Genomic DNA, 15801 nt, shown 5'->3' on the forward strand with positions numbered 1-15801 from the left:
ATTTGCTCAAAAAAAATTCACGCGAGAAACAATTGCAATCTGCAAGTTTAAATTCGTGCTGAAAATCCTCAACCAACACAGGTGAAATCGTGCAGAAGAAATGTCAGGTGAAAGAAGAATTTTCAGTCACTTTGGGCTTGTGCAGGATGATCCTTCATGGTATCTAACTCTCCCAGCTGCCCAATGACCGAGACCAAGTTGGACTTGATACCAACTGTTTCAGTAATGAAAGTGGTAGAGAAGCTACTCAAAAGAGCTTGATTGGAATCTGTCTGTAATTTGAGTGTTAAGATTGGCTCTGTGAGATTCACCACCACGTCTTTTAACATCAGATTTTCAGTTTGGAGCTTCAGTACACGTTGGACCAGCCTCTGATAAGTTAGGGATGGTGGCGGCTGTGAAAGGGGAGCTTCAGCAGAAGTTGACATAATGGGTGCAGCAGACAGTAAACCGTGGAGCCTGAGCAAAAACGATTGAAGCAAACAAGCAGGGAGTTGGAAAGACAAATGCTCGTCAGGAAACAATGAGCCTCTGTAATGTAAAGCACATCCAAAACAGGAGATGCGCATGCGTACAACTCCAGCCAGCAACACACGAGCCCTTGACTGTCCGTGGCATGGAAGAGATTGTACAGAACACACCAAAACAGAACTGTTGCGTGGGTCATCAACTAAGAAATTCTGAAAGTCTAGGGTCTAGACATCAAAATCGTCGCGTAGGCAAGTTTGTCACGCAAGAAAAATTGTCGTGCAGGATAATTACTTGCGTAGGGAAAATTCGCATAGATCAGAATTTTTTTTACCAAACTTATGAGCTGGAAAGTTTCAAGCGAAAACTTGTGCCTATAATTAGTGCAGGATCAAAAAAATTCCGCAAGATCCACAAGAATTTGGGGCAGTTTCTACTCAAGAATTTCCATGCAGGATCCACAAAAATTTGCTGCACCGGATCTACACATCAATTTCCTGTAGGATCTTTCAGAAGAATTTGGGGCAGTTTCTACTCAAGAATTTCCATGCAGGATCCACAAAAATTTGCTGCGCCGTATCTACACATCAATTTCCTGTAGGATCTTTCACATTGTATATGTGCAGAAGAATGTTCTTTGCCCAGAAAAAACCGCTCAGGAAACAATTGCAATTTGCAAGTTTAAATTTGTGCAGAAAAATTCGCACTGGAAATCCTCAACCAGCATAGGTGCAATCTTACAGAAGAATCGCCAAGTGAAATTGCACAGAAGAATCGTCAGGTGAAAGAAGTAGTTTTTAGTCACCTCGGGCTTGTGTAAAATTAAGAAAAACTATAATGAGAGTCAATCACATTGGAAGATAACATGATGCATCACAATTTTTTATTTTTATTTTTTATCAATAAAAGGCCGAAGCCTTGAATTTTTATTTATTATTTAAAATTAATTTTACAATGAGTCTTTCATTCAATGCGGGCATTGGTAGGAAAGAATGGAGAAGGAAACCTCCAATCTTGCCAGGGACTTATGTCCAGCTGTCAGCACAAATTTTATAAAGAAGGTGATGGGGACATTTCCCCATTTACATGACTTTGAGTTATGAGGGTATCCCCTCGATTTCATAGTTATAAACACTGAAAAGAGGGCATGCCTCTTTATATGAAGATTTGATAATAATTACATAGTGTGCTCCAAACATGAGTATTGCTCTTTGCCTTATCCCAGATATGAGGATTGCATGCTCGACTAAGCCTTTGCCTGAACCTGTTACATACTCAGTTTTGGGCAAGATCATTGTTAGAAACAATTAAAATGATATAATTCGTCTAAAATCCTGCTTGAAATATTTTCAATTTATATCTATACAACGCAATTGAGATGCATGTAAGAATTTTAATCCAACTAAATCAGATTGCTATTACAAGTTCTATCACCGCATATGGTAGGACAGAGCAGCTCCTAGTAATAATACAATTTTTAGTTTAGATGGTATTATTTCAAGCCCAATAACTTGATCCATTAAAAACTAGCTATTGTTGACAAAGTCAAGATCCAAGGTGATTGTTAGGAGATCAAAAGGTGTATAGATGAATCCTTAGAATAAGTGTTTAAACAAGAACTACCCAAAATATTACAGCCCCTGAGTTATTGTAGCTTTATTTATCTCTTAACTTGGGATCAATGAAATTTTTATGTTAATTATAAGATGAGAGATTATCAAGCCAAGGGAAGAATTCATATGATAGCTGCTGATCCTGCCACTGCTAAATTATTTGCAAGTTGCAGCAAGAAATATTAATAACAATAATGCCTCTTTATAGCTAAAAATAAAGCCTAGGTATTGAAACTAAAACATTATTCCCAACTGTAGTTAAGTAAGGGCAATTCATATGTTTTCTAACTCTGCCATGGAAGAATGTTAAAACTGTCTGTGAGATGCCAAGTAGGTAAGTTGACAAGAACTGACAGTAAGGAACCAATATCTCTTTCTTGCTAAACACATTGCAATCATTCATAATATAGACAGCCTCCTTGTTATTACCCAAAAGGGATTGTGATTGGCCTTAGGATTATAACATCCCATGTTCAAATTAACCTGAAACAAAGTTTAGTGAACAGAGATATCGCCCAAGAGATATGGATGAACATAAAGATTGACAAAAACCCATAAAATCATGGTGAAGGCAAAGGCCAAGTGATTCGGTGGTGCCACCTGGAAATGTCATATTAAAGGACAAAATAAATTTAAAACTGGCTATTATAACTGAGGTCAAGTCTGGTATATGCTTCTGTTGCCTTAATGCTGTTTGAACAATTCTGGTTTTGAATCTTTACTTAGACCGCTCTGAGACCAGGTTAATGTTTTGAACCAGAATGGCTTAACATGTATAACAGATAACAGATTGACACAATTATTTATCCTGGGAAAACCCACCATTTGAACGTGAAAAACCTAGCCACATCAAAAGAGATTGTTTTATTAAATTATCACCAAGTCTGAAAACAAAGCTCACAAACTTAACTAGAGAATTGAATCCTACTCTAATATTTTTCCCACTTAACAATCACACAGGAGTGTCTTACGACAATCCTTGATACCATATACAGCAATAATGCATAATGACAAATACAGAGAATAATCTTCACACAGAATGTCTGAAGAACCGACTTGAACAATAGTTGCACTCCTCAAAAACAGAAAATCACCACACTGACAACACTCCTGAACTAGTTTATACTAAGCACCCAAATTCACCAAAGGAACATGGGAATATATGAAAGACTATGAAACTGAAGTCGATTTGTCTTCCATTGTGAACTGACGGCAGTAATTATAGATGCAGTTACATATTCGTCTGAGCTTAAAATGACTTTTAATGACTGTCGTCAATGACGGGATCCAATGCATATGAATAATCTATACAAATGAAGGTGAACAGATGAGAGAATAGAGACTGCCACCAACAGTAGAAAAGGATCGAACCATATGAACTTTGCAATCCCGTGGCACAAGAATGAACTACGGTAATGATGGAGAAACCGTTTAATAATCATATAGATCAGATGATCATCATAGATGATACTGACAGACATGGTGATGATAAGTAGCTGAAGCTTGACAATATCAATTGAATGAGTCTCTTTATATAATTCTTCATGAAGAATACTGTCCACAATTGAGGACTTTCTGTAATTTCAGTATGCATCACACATACAACCTGAATGAGATGGAGTCATTGCAGGTATGAAAAATGTCTCCTGCAGCTACAAACATTAACATTTCTTACCTATAACGGATATGGGCAAAATGAAAAAGCCATCACCGTACCTGCAAGGATTGTACGGGCTAGGCTGTCCCAGCTTTATATTTTAATTCTTCTTTTTATATTCTAAATTTCAAACAAATCTTTGAGCCAACTCTTGGAAACAACTCTCGAAATCATAAAATGTCTTAAAAGAAGCAAAAATTACACTCTGAAGGAAAAGCAAAAAAGCGAAAAATAATGTCATGCTTTGTGAAGGATGCACCAGATTCACTCTTGGCGAACCTAGCCAAAAGGCCCAATGTTCACACTTTACCTGCATGCACTGTTTACCGTATGGGTAAAATAAATGAACGCATACAGACAATGGAACACGAACTGCAGAACTCCATAGATTATTCACATATGCCAGAACATTACATTATGCTTCATGAGATGAATGATCATTTACAATGATCCCAGACGAGATATAAATACTATCTGCCGAACCTTCCCAAAGGAGTCAGTCGGCCACAAACATTATGTCCGCTACAAACTATTTACCCGTCGGCTACAAAATCTTTACCGACGACGTTGGCTACAGCATACAAAAACACTGACGACAATCAAGTCGGCTGACACAGTTTCTACCGATGACATCAATCTGTCGGCTACACAATATTTACCGACGACATGCACTGCAGACCAGACTGGGGGCAACCAAGCCCACTTCTGGTGTTTTTCTGAGTGTATCAGTATTACAAATTCCTTGAGTCTTTAGGAAATTTGGTTAGGCAAAAGAATTTTTTTAACCCTGAAGACTATGTCGTAACATTGAATAACATTGCACACATCACACAATAATAAAAACTTCAAAATGCGGAAACACACACAGACAATTACACCATGAAATTGGTTTCCATACTTTCAAAAAACTTAAAGAAAACCTCGACAACTGATATTACTCATAGTTGCATGGAAATTGATATGTACCATGTTATTTTGGTATGTTACAGTTTTCGGTATTTTGAAAAACAGTCTCTTAATCATTCAAAAGAAATCCTATATATTAAGTTTCTATCTTGCACCTATATCTATAACTAAGTTGCTGGTTCCAGTTAGTGCTCAGGTTCGGGTTTGGGGTGACTTTTTTTGGGTGTCTGGGTTCATTTTGGGTTTGTCCATACACAAATGTGTACACAAACACTTTATAAATATCAGTCTCTTTAATGATCCCTTCCCAATTCGACCTAAATTGACAAATGCAACAAATTAGGTTTAGGGTTGCAGCTTACCAACTAAATCTTTCCTCAATAACACACTCCTGGATTTAGATCCTGCAATCACAACGTAAAAAGCTTATAGCATATACACATACACACGTACATGCTTGTTTGAACACATGCTTGGATTTGAAGAGACATGATGGTTCTGCCTGAAGCCATTTCTGCACCAAGCCAACTACCACAACCCTTTCCTTGGTGGCTTTTACCTACTTTCCCCAGCCATTTATTGTGTCCATACAGACAGTTGCCCTCTTGTAGAGTTGGAAGGAGGTTGTAAGAGGTTTCTTGACTTTGTTAAGTAACCACTTTGTCCTAGGCCTCAATGGTCCTTCTAGAACAACCTACTTGCGAGCCTGCTCGTTACCCTTCTCTCACATCTCAGTCCTCTCTCTCGCAAGATGGATTTGAAATGGTATGTACTATGTACATCTATTTTCTATTGCCATCTTGTGGAATTGGGCAGATGTCCTATTTTCTCTTTTCTATAACACACTTCTGGATTTATATCCTGCAATCACAACATGAAAAACATATGCAGCGTACATGCTTGCTTGCTTGAACATATGCTTGGATTTGAAGAGACGTGATGGGTCTGCCTGAAGCCATTTCTACACCAAGCCATTAGTGGATGTCTACAACAACAGTCTGCTTGGTGGCTTGTACGGTTGTACCTACTTTCCCCAGCTATGTATTGTGTCCCTAGAGACAGTTGCCATCCTGTAGAGTTGGGAGGAGGTTGTAAGGGATTTATTGACTTTGTTTAGTGACCTCTTTGTCCTAGGCCGTAATGGTCCTTCTAGGGCAGCTTACTTACGAGCCTGCTTGCTACACTTATCTTACAGCTCGGGTTCTCTGTCTCACAAGATGGATTTTAAAGTGTATGTATATTTATTTTCTATTGCCATCTTGTGGAATTGGGCGGAGGTTGTAAGGGGTTACTTGACTTTGTAAGTGCCCTCTTTGTCCTCAGCCACTATGACCTACTTATGAGCCCGCTCACTTACCTTCTCTTATACCTGTCCTCTTCCTTGGAAGGTGGGTTTCAGACAGCATGCTTATCTTTTTCAATCATAGAAGCATACACTTGAGCATTATTCTCACACACAGTATACATGTATTTATATATAGAGTTGAAGAATAGGATATTTTGTACCCAGATGTTGTATTGCAGTTCATGCACTGTCAACTGTTGATGGACTGATCTGCTATCTACAGCTGATACTATGCTTGGAAGTCTGATCTGCCACTACAAATATGATCTAAAGGTGTATTTGGATTGTTTTCTGATACCTGAAGATATTTTTTGAATTGATTGAGTGGTTATTCATTGTTTGATGCTGGTGATTGGGTGGCTATATGAAGATTTGTTATATGCTTTGATGCTGACGATGATATCTCCTTAAAATATGATTGCATATATATATATATATAGATTTGAGTTGTTTTCTGATGTTACCTCCACCATCTGGTCTGTCCTTGTACCCTTCTTGATCACTGAAGGGATGTGATGCTTGAGATGGACCTTTCTCTTTAAAGGTAGTGGCTCGTCTTTGCTTAATCGATGCTCCCCTATTTATTGGCTGCCTTTCACAAATCATTTATTGATCTAATGAATTGTATCTTATGCCTGTGGTGGTTACTTTTTCCAATACCTGCAATATCATCCTTCCTCAGATTTTCATGGGGAAAACAAGACAGATGGGTCTTCACTCCACAGGGCATGATGGAGTCAGACAATCAGGACGAATGTTATAGAAGAGCCATAGCATTGGAAAAATAGTATCATTACAACCATAGTGAACAAAATACCTGGAACGTCTATGCCCAGAAATCCAGGTCATTTGTGTGACATAAGAGACAGTCAAGGCCCTCCATTGATTAATCAATTACACAGGGTAGAGTTCACGAGCAGAAGCAGTGGTTAATGTTTATCCAGTCAATGAACCATAACCACCTTTTTTTATTCCCAGTCAAGTTGTGTTCCACATTTGAATCCCATTGGATTTTGAGCTGATTTAATGTAGTAGCTATGAAGAACAGAGGAAGGGAAGGCGTAGGGAGGAAATCAGAACAGGAAATATAGCCAGTGCACAGGAAATCATATCTGTCAACAGCTATTTGACTAAGTTGACTGGACCCGAAGTGTACTGGCTCTGTACCTGGGCCTGAATTGAACCAGACTGGGACCTGGGGTGTCAGGGGGAAGTACCCGATCACATAGCTTTATAGCAATTCAGCTGAAAGTTTAATCTTCCAAATCAGCTCAAATAAAAAGACATAAGGATGAGATGAAAGATGAGTTTGAATCACTAATGCACATCTTCACGTTTATTTAGTTAAATAAAAGAATTTCTTTTTAGTCCTTCAAAGTAATGATTTGAGATTTTAAAATATTATCGATACGAATCATTAAGAATGAAACCAAATCCAACAGTCTTGGGGCTTTCTATCATTCCTAACAAATTAATATTTTTTGATAATAATTTTTTCTATTTATTAAATGGGAAACATTTGCTCCTGACATCTTATTAAGACAGCACAGCTAACAAGGGCATCATAACAGATGCATTACAAAATGGAGCATTGTGTCTGGGTCATGGTAACAGCGAATGTTTTGCTTACCACGATGCACATTAGTGGGCATTACTTATTCATTTTTTATTGTGATAGGATCTTGAATAATATTATTGTTTGGTTTTTTACAAGATTTTTATTCATATAATCTCTCTAGTATTAATTTGATATCAGAAAATAAAATGTTGCATTATATGCATGCAGAAGAGGTTGGGTTTCTCATATTGGAAATTAGTGTGTTCTTTCTGAAATGAAATTGATGGAGGGAGTTCTGGAGGCCATAACTTTTGACTTTCGTGTCTGTTTGGGCTGAACTTTTATATTGATTCTCAAAGTGTTAAATAAAATGTTTTTTGATTGGACTGCATCTCAATGCTTTTCTGGGACCAAATTCCTTCATATGAGACCTCAAATTGGACTTTTAGTGTTCTTTTGAAGATTTTCTCAATCTGTTAATTTCAATTATCTATTAATTTCTGCATGTAATTAGTATAGTGAGTTGACAATTATTGTCACTCTAGTTAGCTTTGAATAACTGCAGCTTTGGTAAGGACAGGCATGCTAAATTACCAAAAATGGCAATTAAAATTCTTGCAAAAATTTGTTGAAAAGGGTCATTTTCGGAATGTAGATATAAGGGTTGATTTTCAGTTGTAAAAGCAGAATGGAAGGAGACTAATGAAAGATAGTTAATCCAATTTCTTGTGTTGTATGTGTTTTCTTTTTCTGACATTCACATTAATGATGAATCTTAGATCGTGAATTAGTTACATCAGAATTTATTGCCATGCTTGTTTTTTGGTTATGGTCTATTGCTAGGTTATATTGTATCAAGATTATTTGTTAGTAAGGCTATGTTGTTTCCGATGATTATTTGTTCAAAGAATCTGTTATTTTGAACTTTCTTGGAGATGTTATTTTTTCATTTGTGTGTCGAATTTGCAATCAACAAATTATCTTTCTTCAGCAACCTTTTTGATGTAGCCAAGGATGGGGCCTGATGTGAGGTGACCAGTCCTAGCAGCAGCTTCGCCTACAAACATAGGATTTTGATAGCAGAAGTAATTCACAGTAATACAGTATCTCATTATTGGAGAACCACAAGCCAAGTATACTTATCACTAATTCCACTTGAACTTACGCAGCCCATAAATCATGGCTGTGCATAACAGTATCATAAAGATTTATAGAGTTTACAGACATTTTCAGCATTTCCAATTTCATGATCAGGGATACTGGTCAGCTTTTATCACCAACCTCAGTTTGTAAAAATATTCTGATTTCCAAAACATAACAAAAGAAGGAAAAAGTAAAAGTCTCTCTGGATGTCAGTCTTATGAATACCCATCAAAAAGAGAAAAAAATCTCTGATTCTGCTTCCTGCAACCTTCTTTCTTGTCTCTATTGAAGAATACAAGTTGTCTGGTAAGTAAGGAGCTGTCACTGGCAAATCGCGAATGGCCAGAAAGGTAACATTATATGCCTGTTAGAGATTATATAGCAGCTGTTGCCCCGTCTTGACTGTTACTAACCACTACCAGTAAAGAAGACAGCTTTACCTTGACTTGGTGATATTCTTAGAATAACAAGGCAAGAAATATGTTGCAAGTGGGCCACAGAAAACAACTTGAAAGGAAATCCCCAAGTTTTATATTTTAGTGCTCTGCTGCCTCAGATTTGCGGGTTCCACGGTGATCAACTAGCAAGGAGAATCCGTAATGCTCCAAAAAATAAATTTAGTGGGTGCTGCTGAGATTTTTAAGAATTTTTTTAAAGCTGTTGGTCCTCTTAATTTAGTAGTGCAGTTCAGCTTGGAAGTTAAGCTCCAAAATTTAGGAAAGTTAATCATCTCATGAAGAATGTTGTAATCAAAGTTCATAATAAACAATATATATATTTGCCTTACATTTCTTCTTGGGTAGGAGTAAAATATTATCTGATTTTCAAGTGTCTGGAAAAATTCCTAAGCTGATAGGCTATTTTTAGCCAGAGCCCAATTTTACTCACTAGAATATATAGTTCTAGAAAGTAGGGGCTGCTATTTTTCAGAAAAAGATTCCAAATAATCCTGTATTGTATTTGTTTTGTTTATTTCACGAGGACCTCCTGCTCTGTGAAAATAGATGCGGCAGCTCCCCAAAGTGCAAAGGGCAACTGTTTCAGCCCCTGCAAGTGATCTGTAGCGCCCAGCTATTTCTAAGGAGTGCTGGCCAGTTAGTAGAGAGTTTTGTAAGCCAAGAAATGCGTTTTAAAAAAGCTGCAGCTACCAGCCATTGATAGTATTGCTGTTAGGTTAAATATTGTCACTGTCCAGTTACTCCAACGTGTGTTTTAACTGCTGTTTGAAAATGTCCACCTATGTATATAGGGTGTAGTATCAGGCAAGACTATGGTTATATCTAGTCAAGAGCAGATAAGAAATCCTGTGCCAGAGCTCAAGGTATCATTTCCTTGCCTCGCATTAAGGCATACATGCTTATCTATTGTCCTGACTAGGCTTTGAATTTGAAATTGTCAACAATTACATTATCACAGATGATGCCACACAATGCACAGCAGGAAGGAAAACTGGAGCACACTGACAGGAAGGCTAAGGACTACATGCATCTATAGGTCATACACCAACAACAAAATTAAATCCAATAGGACCTGTAACAAAAAGATTAGAATAAGAAAACAAAATTGGATTGAATGATGTTTTTAAGTGTGCAGAATTGCCCAAGCCATGGAAAATATCCAACTACGAAATATGTAACCATTGGTTCTGTAAAAGCATCAAAGAAGAATCATAGTTACTTTGATAATGTAGCATGAGTTAAGGAATTTCGAGCATTGTCGCCTTTAGTTGTAAATTGATAAACTGGATTGCTGAGGCAATATGTTTTCATTGTGTAATTAATGTCTTTTTATGTGTGCAGGCATCTTGGCTTGTTTGGATGGCTATATGAATATAGCAATGGAACAGACAGAAGAATATGTTAATGGTCAGCTAAAGAACAAATACGGGGATGCTTTTATAAGAGGAAATAACGGTAAGATGCTCACATACTTGGTTCAGATCTTATTATTTGTAATTAGGTTTTTTGTTCAGCATCTATGTCAGGAATTTTTTAAATGTTTTTTTGCTTTCTTTTTATTTTGGGCCCCTTTAATTTGTGTCTGTTTTGGGAGCAGTTTTATACATCAGTACTTCAAAGCGGACACTTGCTGAGGGAGCATGAGAGCACTGATATGTCAGATGCTCGGACCTTGTAGTTGCAAATTTTATGTACATATTTGCCCGTATGAAGGAATAGTTCTGACATTCAAATCTACTTTTTAACAAACAAGAGGACTTTAAAAAAAGATTTTGGAGTGATAACTTTTGCTTATTTTCCAATTTTAAGTAAGTGACAAGAAATCTTATTATTATTGTTAATGCATGTAGCTTTGGTCTGACATTACTGTGAAGCACATACTTATGTATATACGCACAACAACGTGATGCACACGCTGTTATGCATATATGCATACATATGTGCTGTTGCACTTTACACAGTCTGCAACCGATGAGACAAATATATGTTCCGAGATCATTAAGGCATGATCAAGATTATCTTTGGTTACTTGGATGTTTAGATTTTGGTCGATGTACCCTTTATATTGGGCTGCCAATGTAATGATTGGTTTATACACTGTTAACCATTTAAATGATTGGTAATGACAGTAACTAATTATGTGATTAGTTACCCACGAATGGGTGTGTGAATGAATGTCCATGTCTCCCGTGGGAAACATGGCCATTCATCCCCACACCTCTTCCGTGGGTATATATCCAATCTGCCCGATGTAATCTTGGCATCATAATCTATTAATGCAAGCGCTCCATAAAGGATTGAAGATGATTTTGAAAGTTTCGTATAATTCAATTCTGTTATTACTGCACTAACACTTGCAGATTTTGGAAGTAATTAAAACATTGGAGATATTGATTGTACCTGCAACAAATTCTACAATCAGTCAAATTTGGTAATAAACTTTACATGGTATCAAAGCTTGGCTAAGGAAAGATCACACTAAGTTTATTAGGATAAGATTTTACTTCAAATAATAGTCCTCTTTACAAAAATGACAAACACAATGAGATTCAAACATCACCTTGGAAGTGTTGATAACTTCAAATCTTGGAAACTTCGAGTAATGATGTTGTTAAAAGAAAACAAATTAGAATCATTTGTAAGAGAAAAAAAAGAGGAACCTACAGATGACGTTGAGAAATTAAAATGGATCGAGAAAAATGAAAGGGCTATAAAGATAATTGTAGACACTGTTCGAGACCACATAGTACCTATTGTGGCAAAACATACCACAATATATCGCATGTTTCAAGCTCTTGAGAATGCATTTATAAAACTTTTTCTTAAAAGGCAAATGAATAGTATAAGCATGAATAAAGGGGAAACTATAAATGCTTTCTTTATGAGAATCATAGATTGAGAGATCAATTATCTGCACTTGGTTATGAGATCAAAAATCAAGAATTATCTTTAATAGCATTAGGACAACTTCCAAATTGTTGGGAATCCTTTGTACAAGGTATAAGTGCTAGGTTTAAAATCCCTAAACTTGATTGTTTAAGATTAGATTGTCTTCAAGAAGAATCAAGATTAATGATTAAGGGAAAACACAAAACCCTAGATGAAGATGTTCAAGTTCTTAATATAAATACTCATAAAAAGGGAAAGACAAAAAACAACAAAAGGAAAAGAATTTTTTATGAAAAAGGACAATCCAAACAGAAGAAAGATTTGTCTAAAATCTAATGCTTAAGATGTGATCTATATGGACATTATGCAATAAATTGTCTTGATAGATCTAAACCTCGAGCATCTTTTGAAAACACAAAGAAGTCAAATGAAGGCAATGAATATGAAAAATCTGCCTTCTATTCAACATTATCCAACCATATATCAACCAAAAGGAATACATGGATAGTTGACAACGGATCTTCTAGACACATCATTGGATATCAGGATAACTTAGAAAGCATGCAAATAGAAACCGATGAAGAAGTTACTATTGGTGATGACTTTGTACACTTTGTAAAAGGAATTGGGACTTGCACCATAAAATTGAATATTGGAAATTCTATTCAACTTTTTGGAGTTCTCTATGTACCAGGTATTATGAGGAATTTAATATCTATATCTACACTTAAAGATGATGGCTATAAAATTGCATTCATGGAAGGGAAAGTACTAACATGGCCTAAAAAATCTACCATTAAGAAGGTTCTAACAATAGGAGTACGACAAGGACTTTTATATGAGCTATATGCTAAGACAAACCTTGCACTTGTACATGAGACCTCTGGTTCAAATGGAATATGGCATAGAAGACTAGGTCATATCAACTTCCATGCCCTAACATCTATGGAGAAGGTAGTAACTGAAATGCCTAAGTTAAAACATATTCACAATGAATCATGTAAAGGTCGTGCCTTAGGGAAAAACACTAAAAAGCCATTTCCTCATATTTTGAGCAAAACTAAAGAAGTGTTGGAACTAGTACATTTTGATCTATGTGGGCCCATGTCTATACCATCTATAGGAGGATTCTTGTACTATTTGATATTTGCTGATGATTTTTCAAGGAAGACATGGATATACTTCCTTATATGCAAAGAATCTAAAGAGATTCTCTCTAAGTTTAAAGAATTCAAAACTATCACTGAGAAGTCCTCCGGTAAGAACATTAAAATTCTGAGAACAGATAATGGGAAGGAGTATACTTCTAAAATATTTAAAGAGTTTTGCAAATTCACTGGAATTAAGAGGGAGTTTACAGTCCCTTACAATCCTAAACAAAATGGGGTTGCTAAAAGGAAGAATATGACTATTGTAGAAGTTGCTTAGACTATGTGTAACAAATGGATTTTCATAACGAAAAACAAAGATGGTTTAAACTAATACTCCCAACATTCATAAATAAACAACTGAATCCTTTTCACATGACATTAACAACTATTAACATTTAATAGAAAATAACCAAATTCATGATCAACTGAAATAACTAGATCAACGAATAACAAATCATATTTGTATTCATGATCAACTGAAATAACTTGATTAATGATTAACTAGTCATAATTGGCTTCATGATCAACTAAAATAACTTGATTAATGATTAACCAATCATAATTTTTATTCACGATCAATTGAAATAACTTGATTAACGATACAAGTAAATGCTTAACATGAAAAGAAGGAATGAAACATACAAGTATCATTGAAAGCTCTTTAGTTAGTTGTGCAAGCCTCAACTTTGGTGAAAGGAGAAGTATTAACATAGGCTTAACCTCCCAACTTTGGACCATACTTATCCCCACACATTCTATTAAATTAGAATGACCCTCCCTATTTCGGGATCGGGCTTGTGATATTCTTTAGTCCAACCACCTGAGCATTCTGGTGTTTTGAATGTCCGCTCGGTCATGAAACGAATATGCTTACATAACTGGTGCTATTGACATCAAGTGATCATTAGATGACAAACATGCCTATAAACTACCTTGGCCAAGGATTTTCGATGGGCTCAACAACTCGATCACCACCACTCAACTTGACAACAGGTTTCATTACAGGGATGAGCACGAGCTATTAAGCATATTTCCTTTAAGTTATTCATGTCTGATTTCTCATTTGCTTTCTTGCAGATTTATTCTACCTCTTCACCATACTTGGCTATACAATCGGTGAGTCCCAGGTGTCCAAAATTCTCTGAGCAATCTGCTCTATGTTGCTTATTATGCTTATCACATCTTGTGACTAGAAAGATTATATTCTCAAGACTATTTGGAAATTACCATTGGATTAGTATATTTCATTCCATATTTTATCGTACTTGGATAAATGCTTACATAAGGGTTGTATCTAATTACTATGAAAGTTTAAGGAAGAGGACTGATAACGAAGGACATTAAGTATGTAGCAAAACTCATATTGTATCTTGAAATAAATCAGGAAGGAAAAAGTTTTAGGAGCCTAATTGGCTATTATGGAAAGCAATAAAATAATACTGAAATGACATTACATGACCTGATGTATATATTGAATATGTTGAATCCCTGCAATCTGAATTGAAAATCTACTCTCCTTTAGACGTTGTAGACGTATCAATGCAGTATACTTATTTCTCAAAGCTCGAGTTCATACGACAAAGTTGCTGCTTGAATGGACATTTAGATTGGAAAGGAGGGACTTCAACTCATGGGATTTGTTGTGATATCAGTGCTGGAGGTGATAGAGTGAATAAGGAAACATAGTAATAAAGAAAGGTAGTCGGGTGTGTGGAATGCTATTGTTGATTTTTTGTGTCTCCACGACAAGGTAGATGAACATATATAAAAGGTGTTGGACTTCATACATGACTTCAGTTAAAAGAAGAGTCGTGCCTTCTTGACTTCCGTCGGTTCAAAGATTATATGACAATTTGAATTGCCAAATATTAAATCGATTTTAAAGAAAAATGAAAAGTAAAAGGTTGGAAGAAAAAAGTTGGAGAAATTATAATTTAAACTATTATTATAATGTCTATTTACATACATTCATGTAAGTATATCAATGAGGTGACATCATTTTATTAAGCTATTATAATATAATGGTGCCATTACTCTTTTATATTTATATGTACGTATATAAATATATATTATAATAATATGATGAAAGATCAACTAAAATCTTTTGAGGTACGTTTTATATTTTAATTAGATTATTTTATGTTTAGATTATTTTCTTAATAGCTCATGCGAGTCTCACGAATGTATCATATTTTCAAGTCATTGTGTCCTTTCGAAGAAAGTTTAAGGTCATACCTATCGATCCTAATGATTGAACTAAGCGAGCATCCCAATCCGATGATCCCATTTAGCAATGCTCCTCCCCTCTTCATCTTCTCCTACAATCACCCATGAAAACACTTTTGCCATAATAACAATTCTATAACAATTTCATAATAAACATTTAAAAAAAAAACTTTAAATTATTAATCATATTTTCTAATCAAGCAACCGCTAATCATCTAATAACAGTTAATGGTTAACGACCATCTTCATTATCAATTAATACAACATCTATAAATAGCTACCTATTTCACATGAGCATGAAAGAACAATCTGTTAAATCCATTGGTTATGAACAAGTTTTAAAATTATGTCAAAATTTTGAGATGTAGCATACCCTCCCCCTTATAT

General features: G+C 35.7%; 1 protein-coding gene across 3 annotated transcripts in view; it reads left to right on the forward strand.

Moving 5' to 3' along the window:
* Positions 1-11176, forward strand: part of LOC149539709 (sm-like protein LSM36B) — a 33964-nt gene extending 22788 nt beyond the window's left edge. For all 3 annotated transcript variants that reach the window (XM_089800917.1, XM_089800919.1, XM_089800918.1), the window contains 2 exons: positions 10490-10603; positions 10746-11176. In XM_089800917.1, the coding sequence (XP_089657043.1) occupies positions 10490-10603; positions 10746-10792 (161 nt within the window). In that variant the 3' untranslated portion in view covers positions 10793-11176. The remainder of the gene's footprint in view (positions 1-10489; positions 10604-10745) is intronic.
* Positions 11177-15801: the final 4625 nt, after the last annotated feature.

The sequence above is a fragment of the Cupressus sempervirens genome, chromosome 9 (genome assembly GCF_028749045.1).
Source record: "Cupressus sempervirens isolate cs-2001-9-10 chromosome 9, ASM2874904v1, whole genome shotgun sequence".
NCBI classification, from domain to species: domain Eukaryota; kingdom Viridiplantae; phylum Streptophyta; class Pinopsida; order Cupressales; family Cupressaceae; genus Cupressus; species Cupressus sempervirens.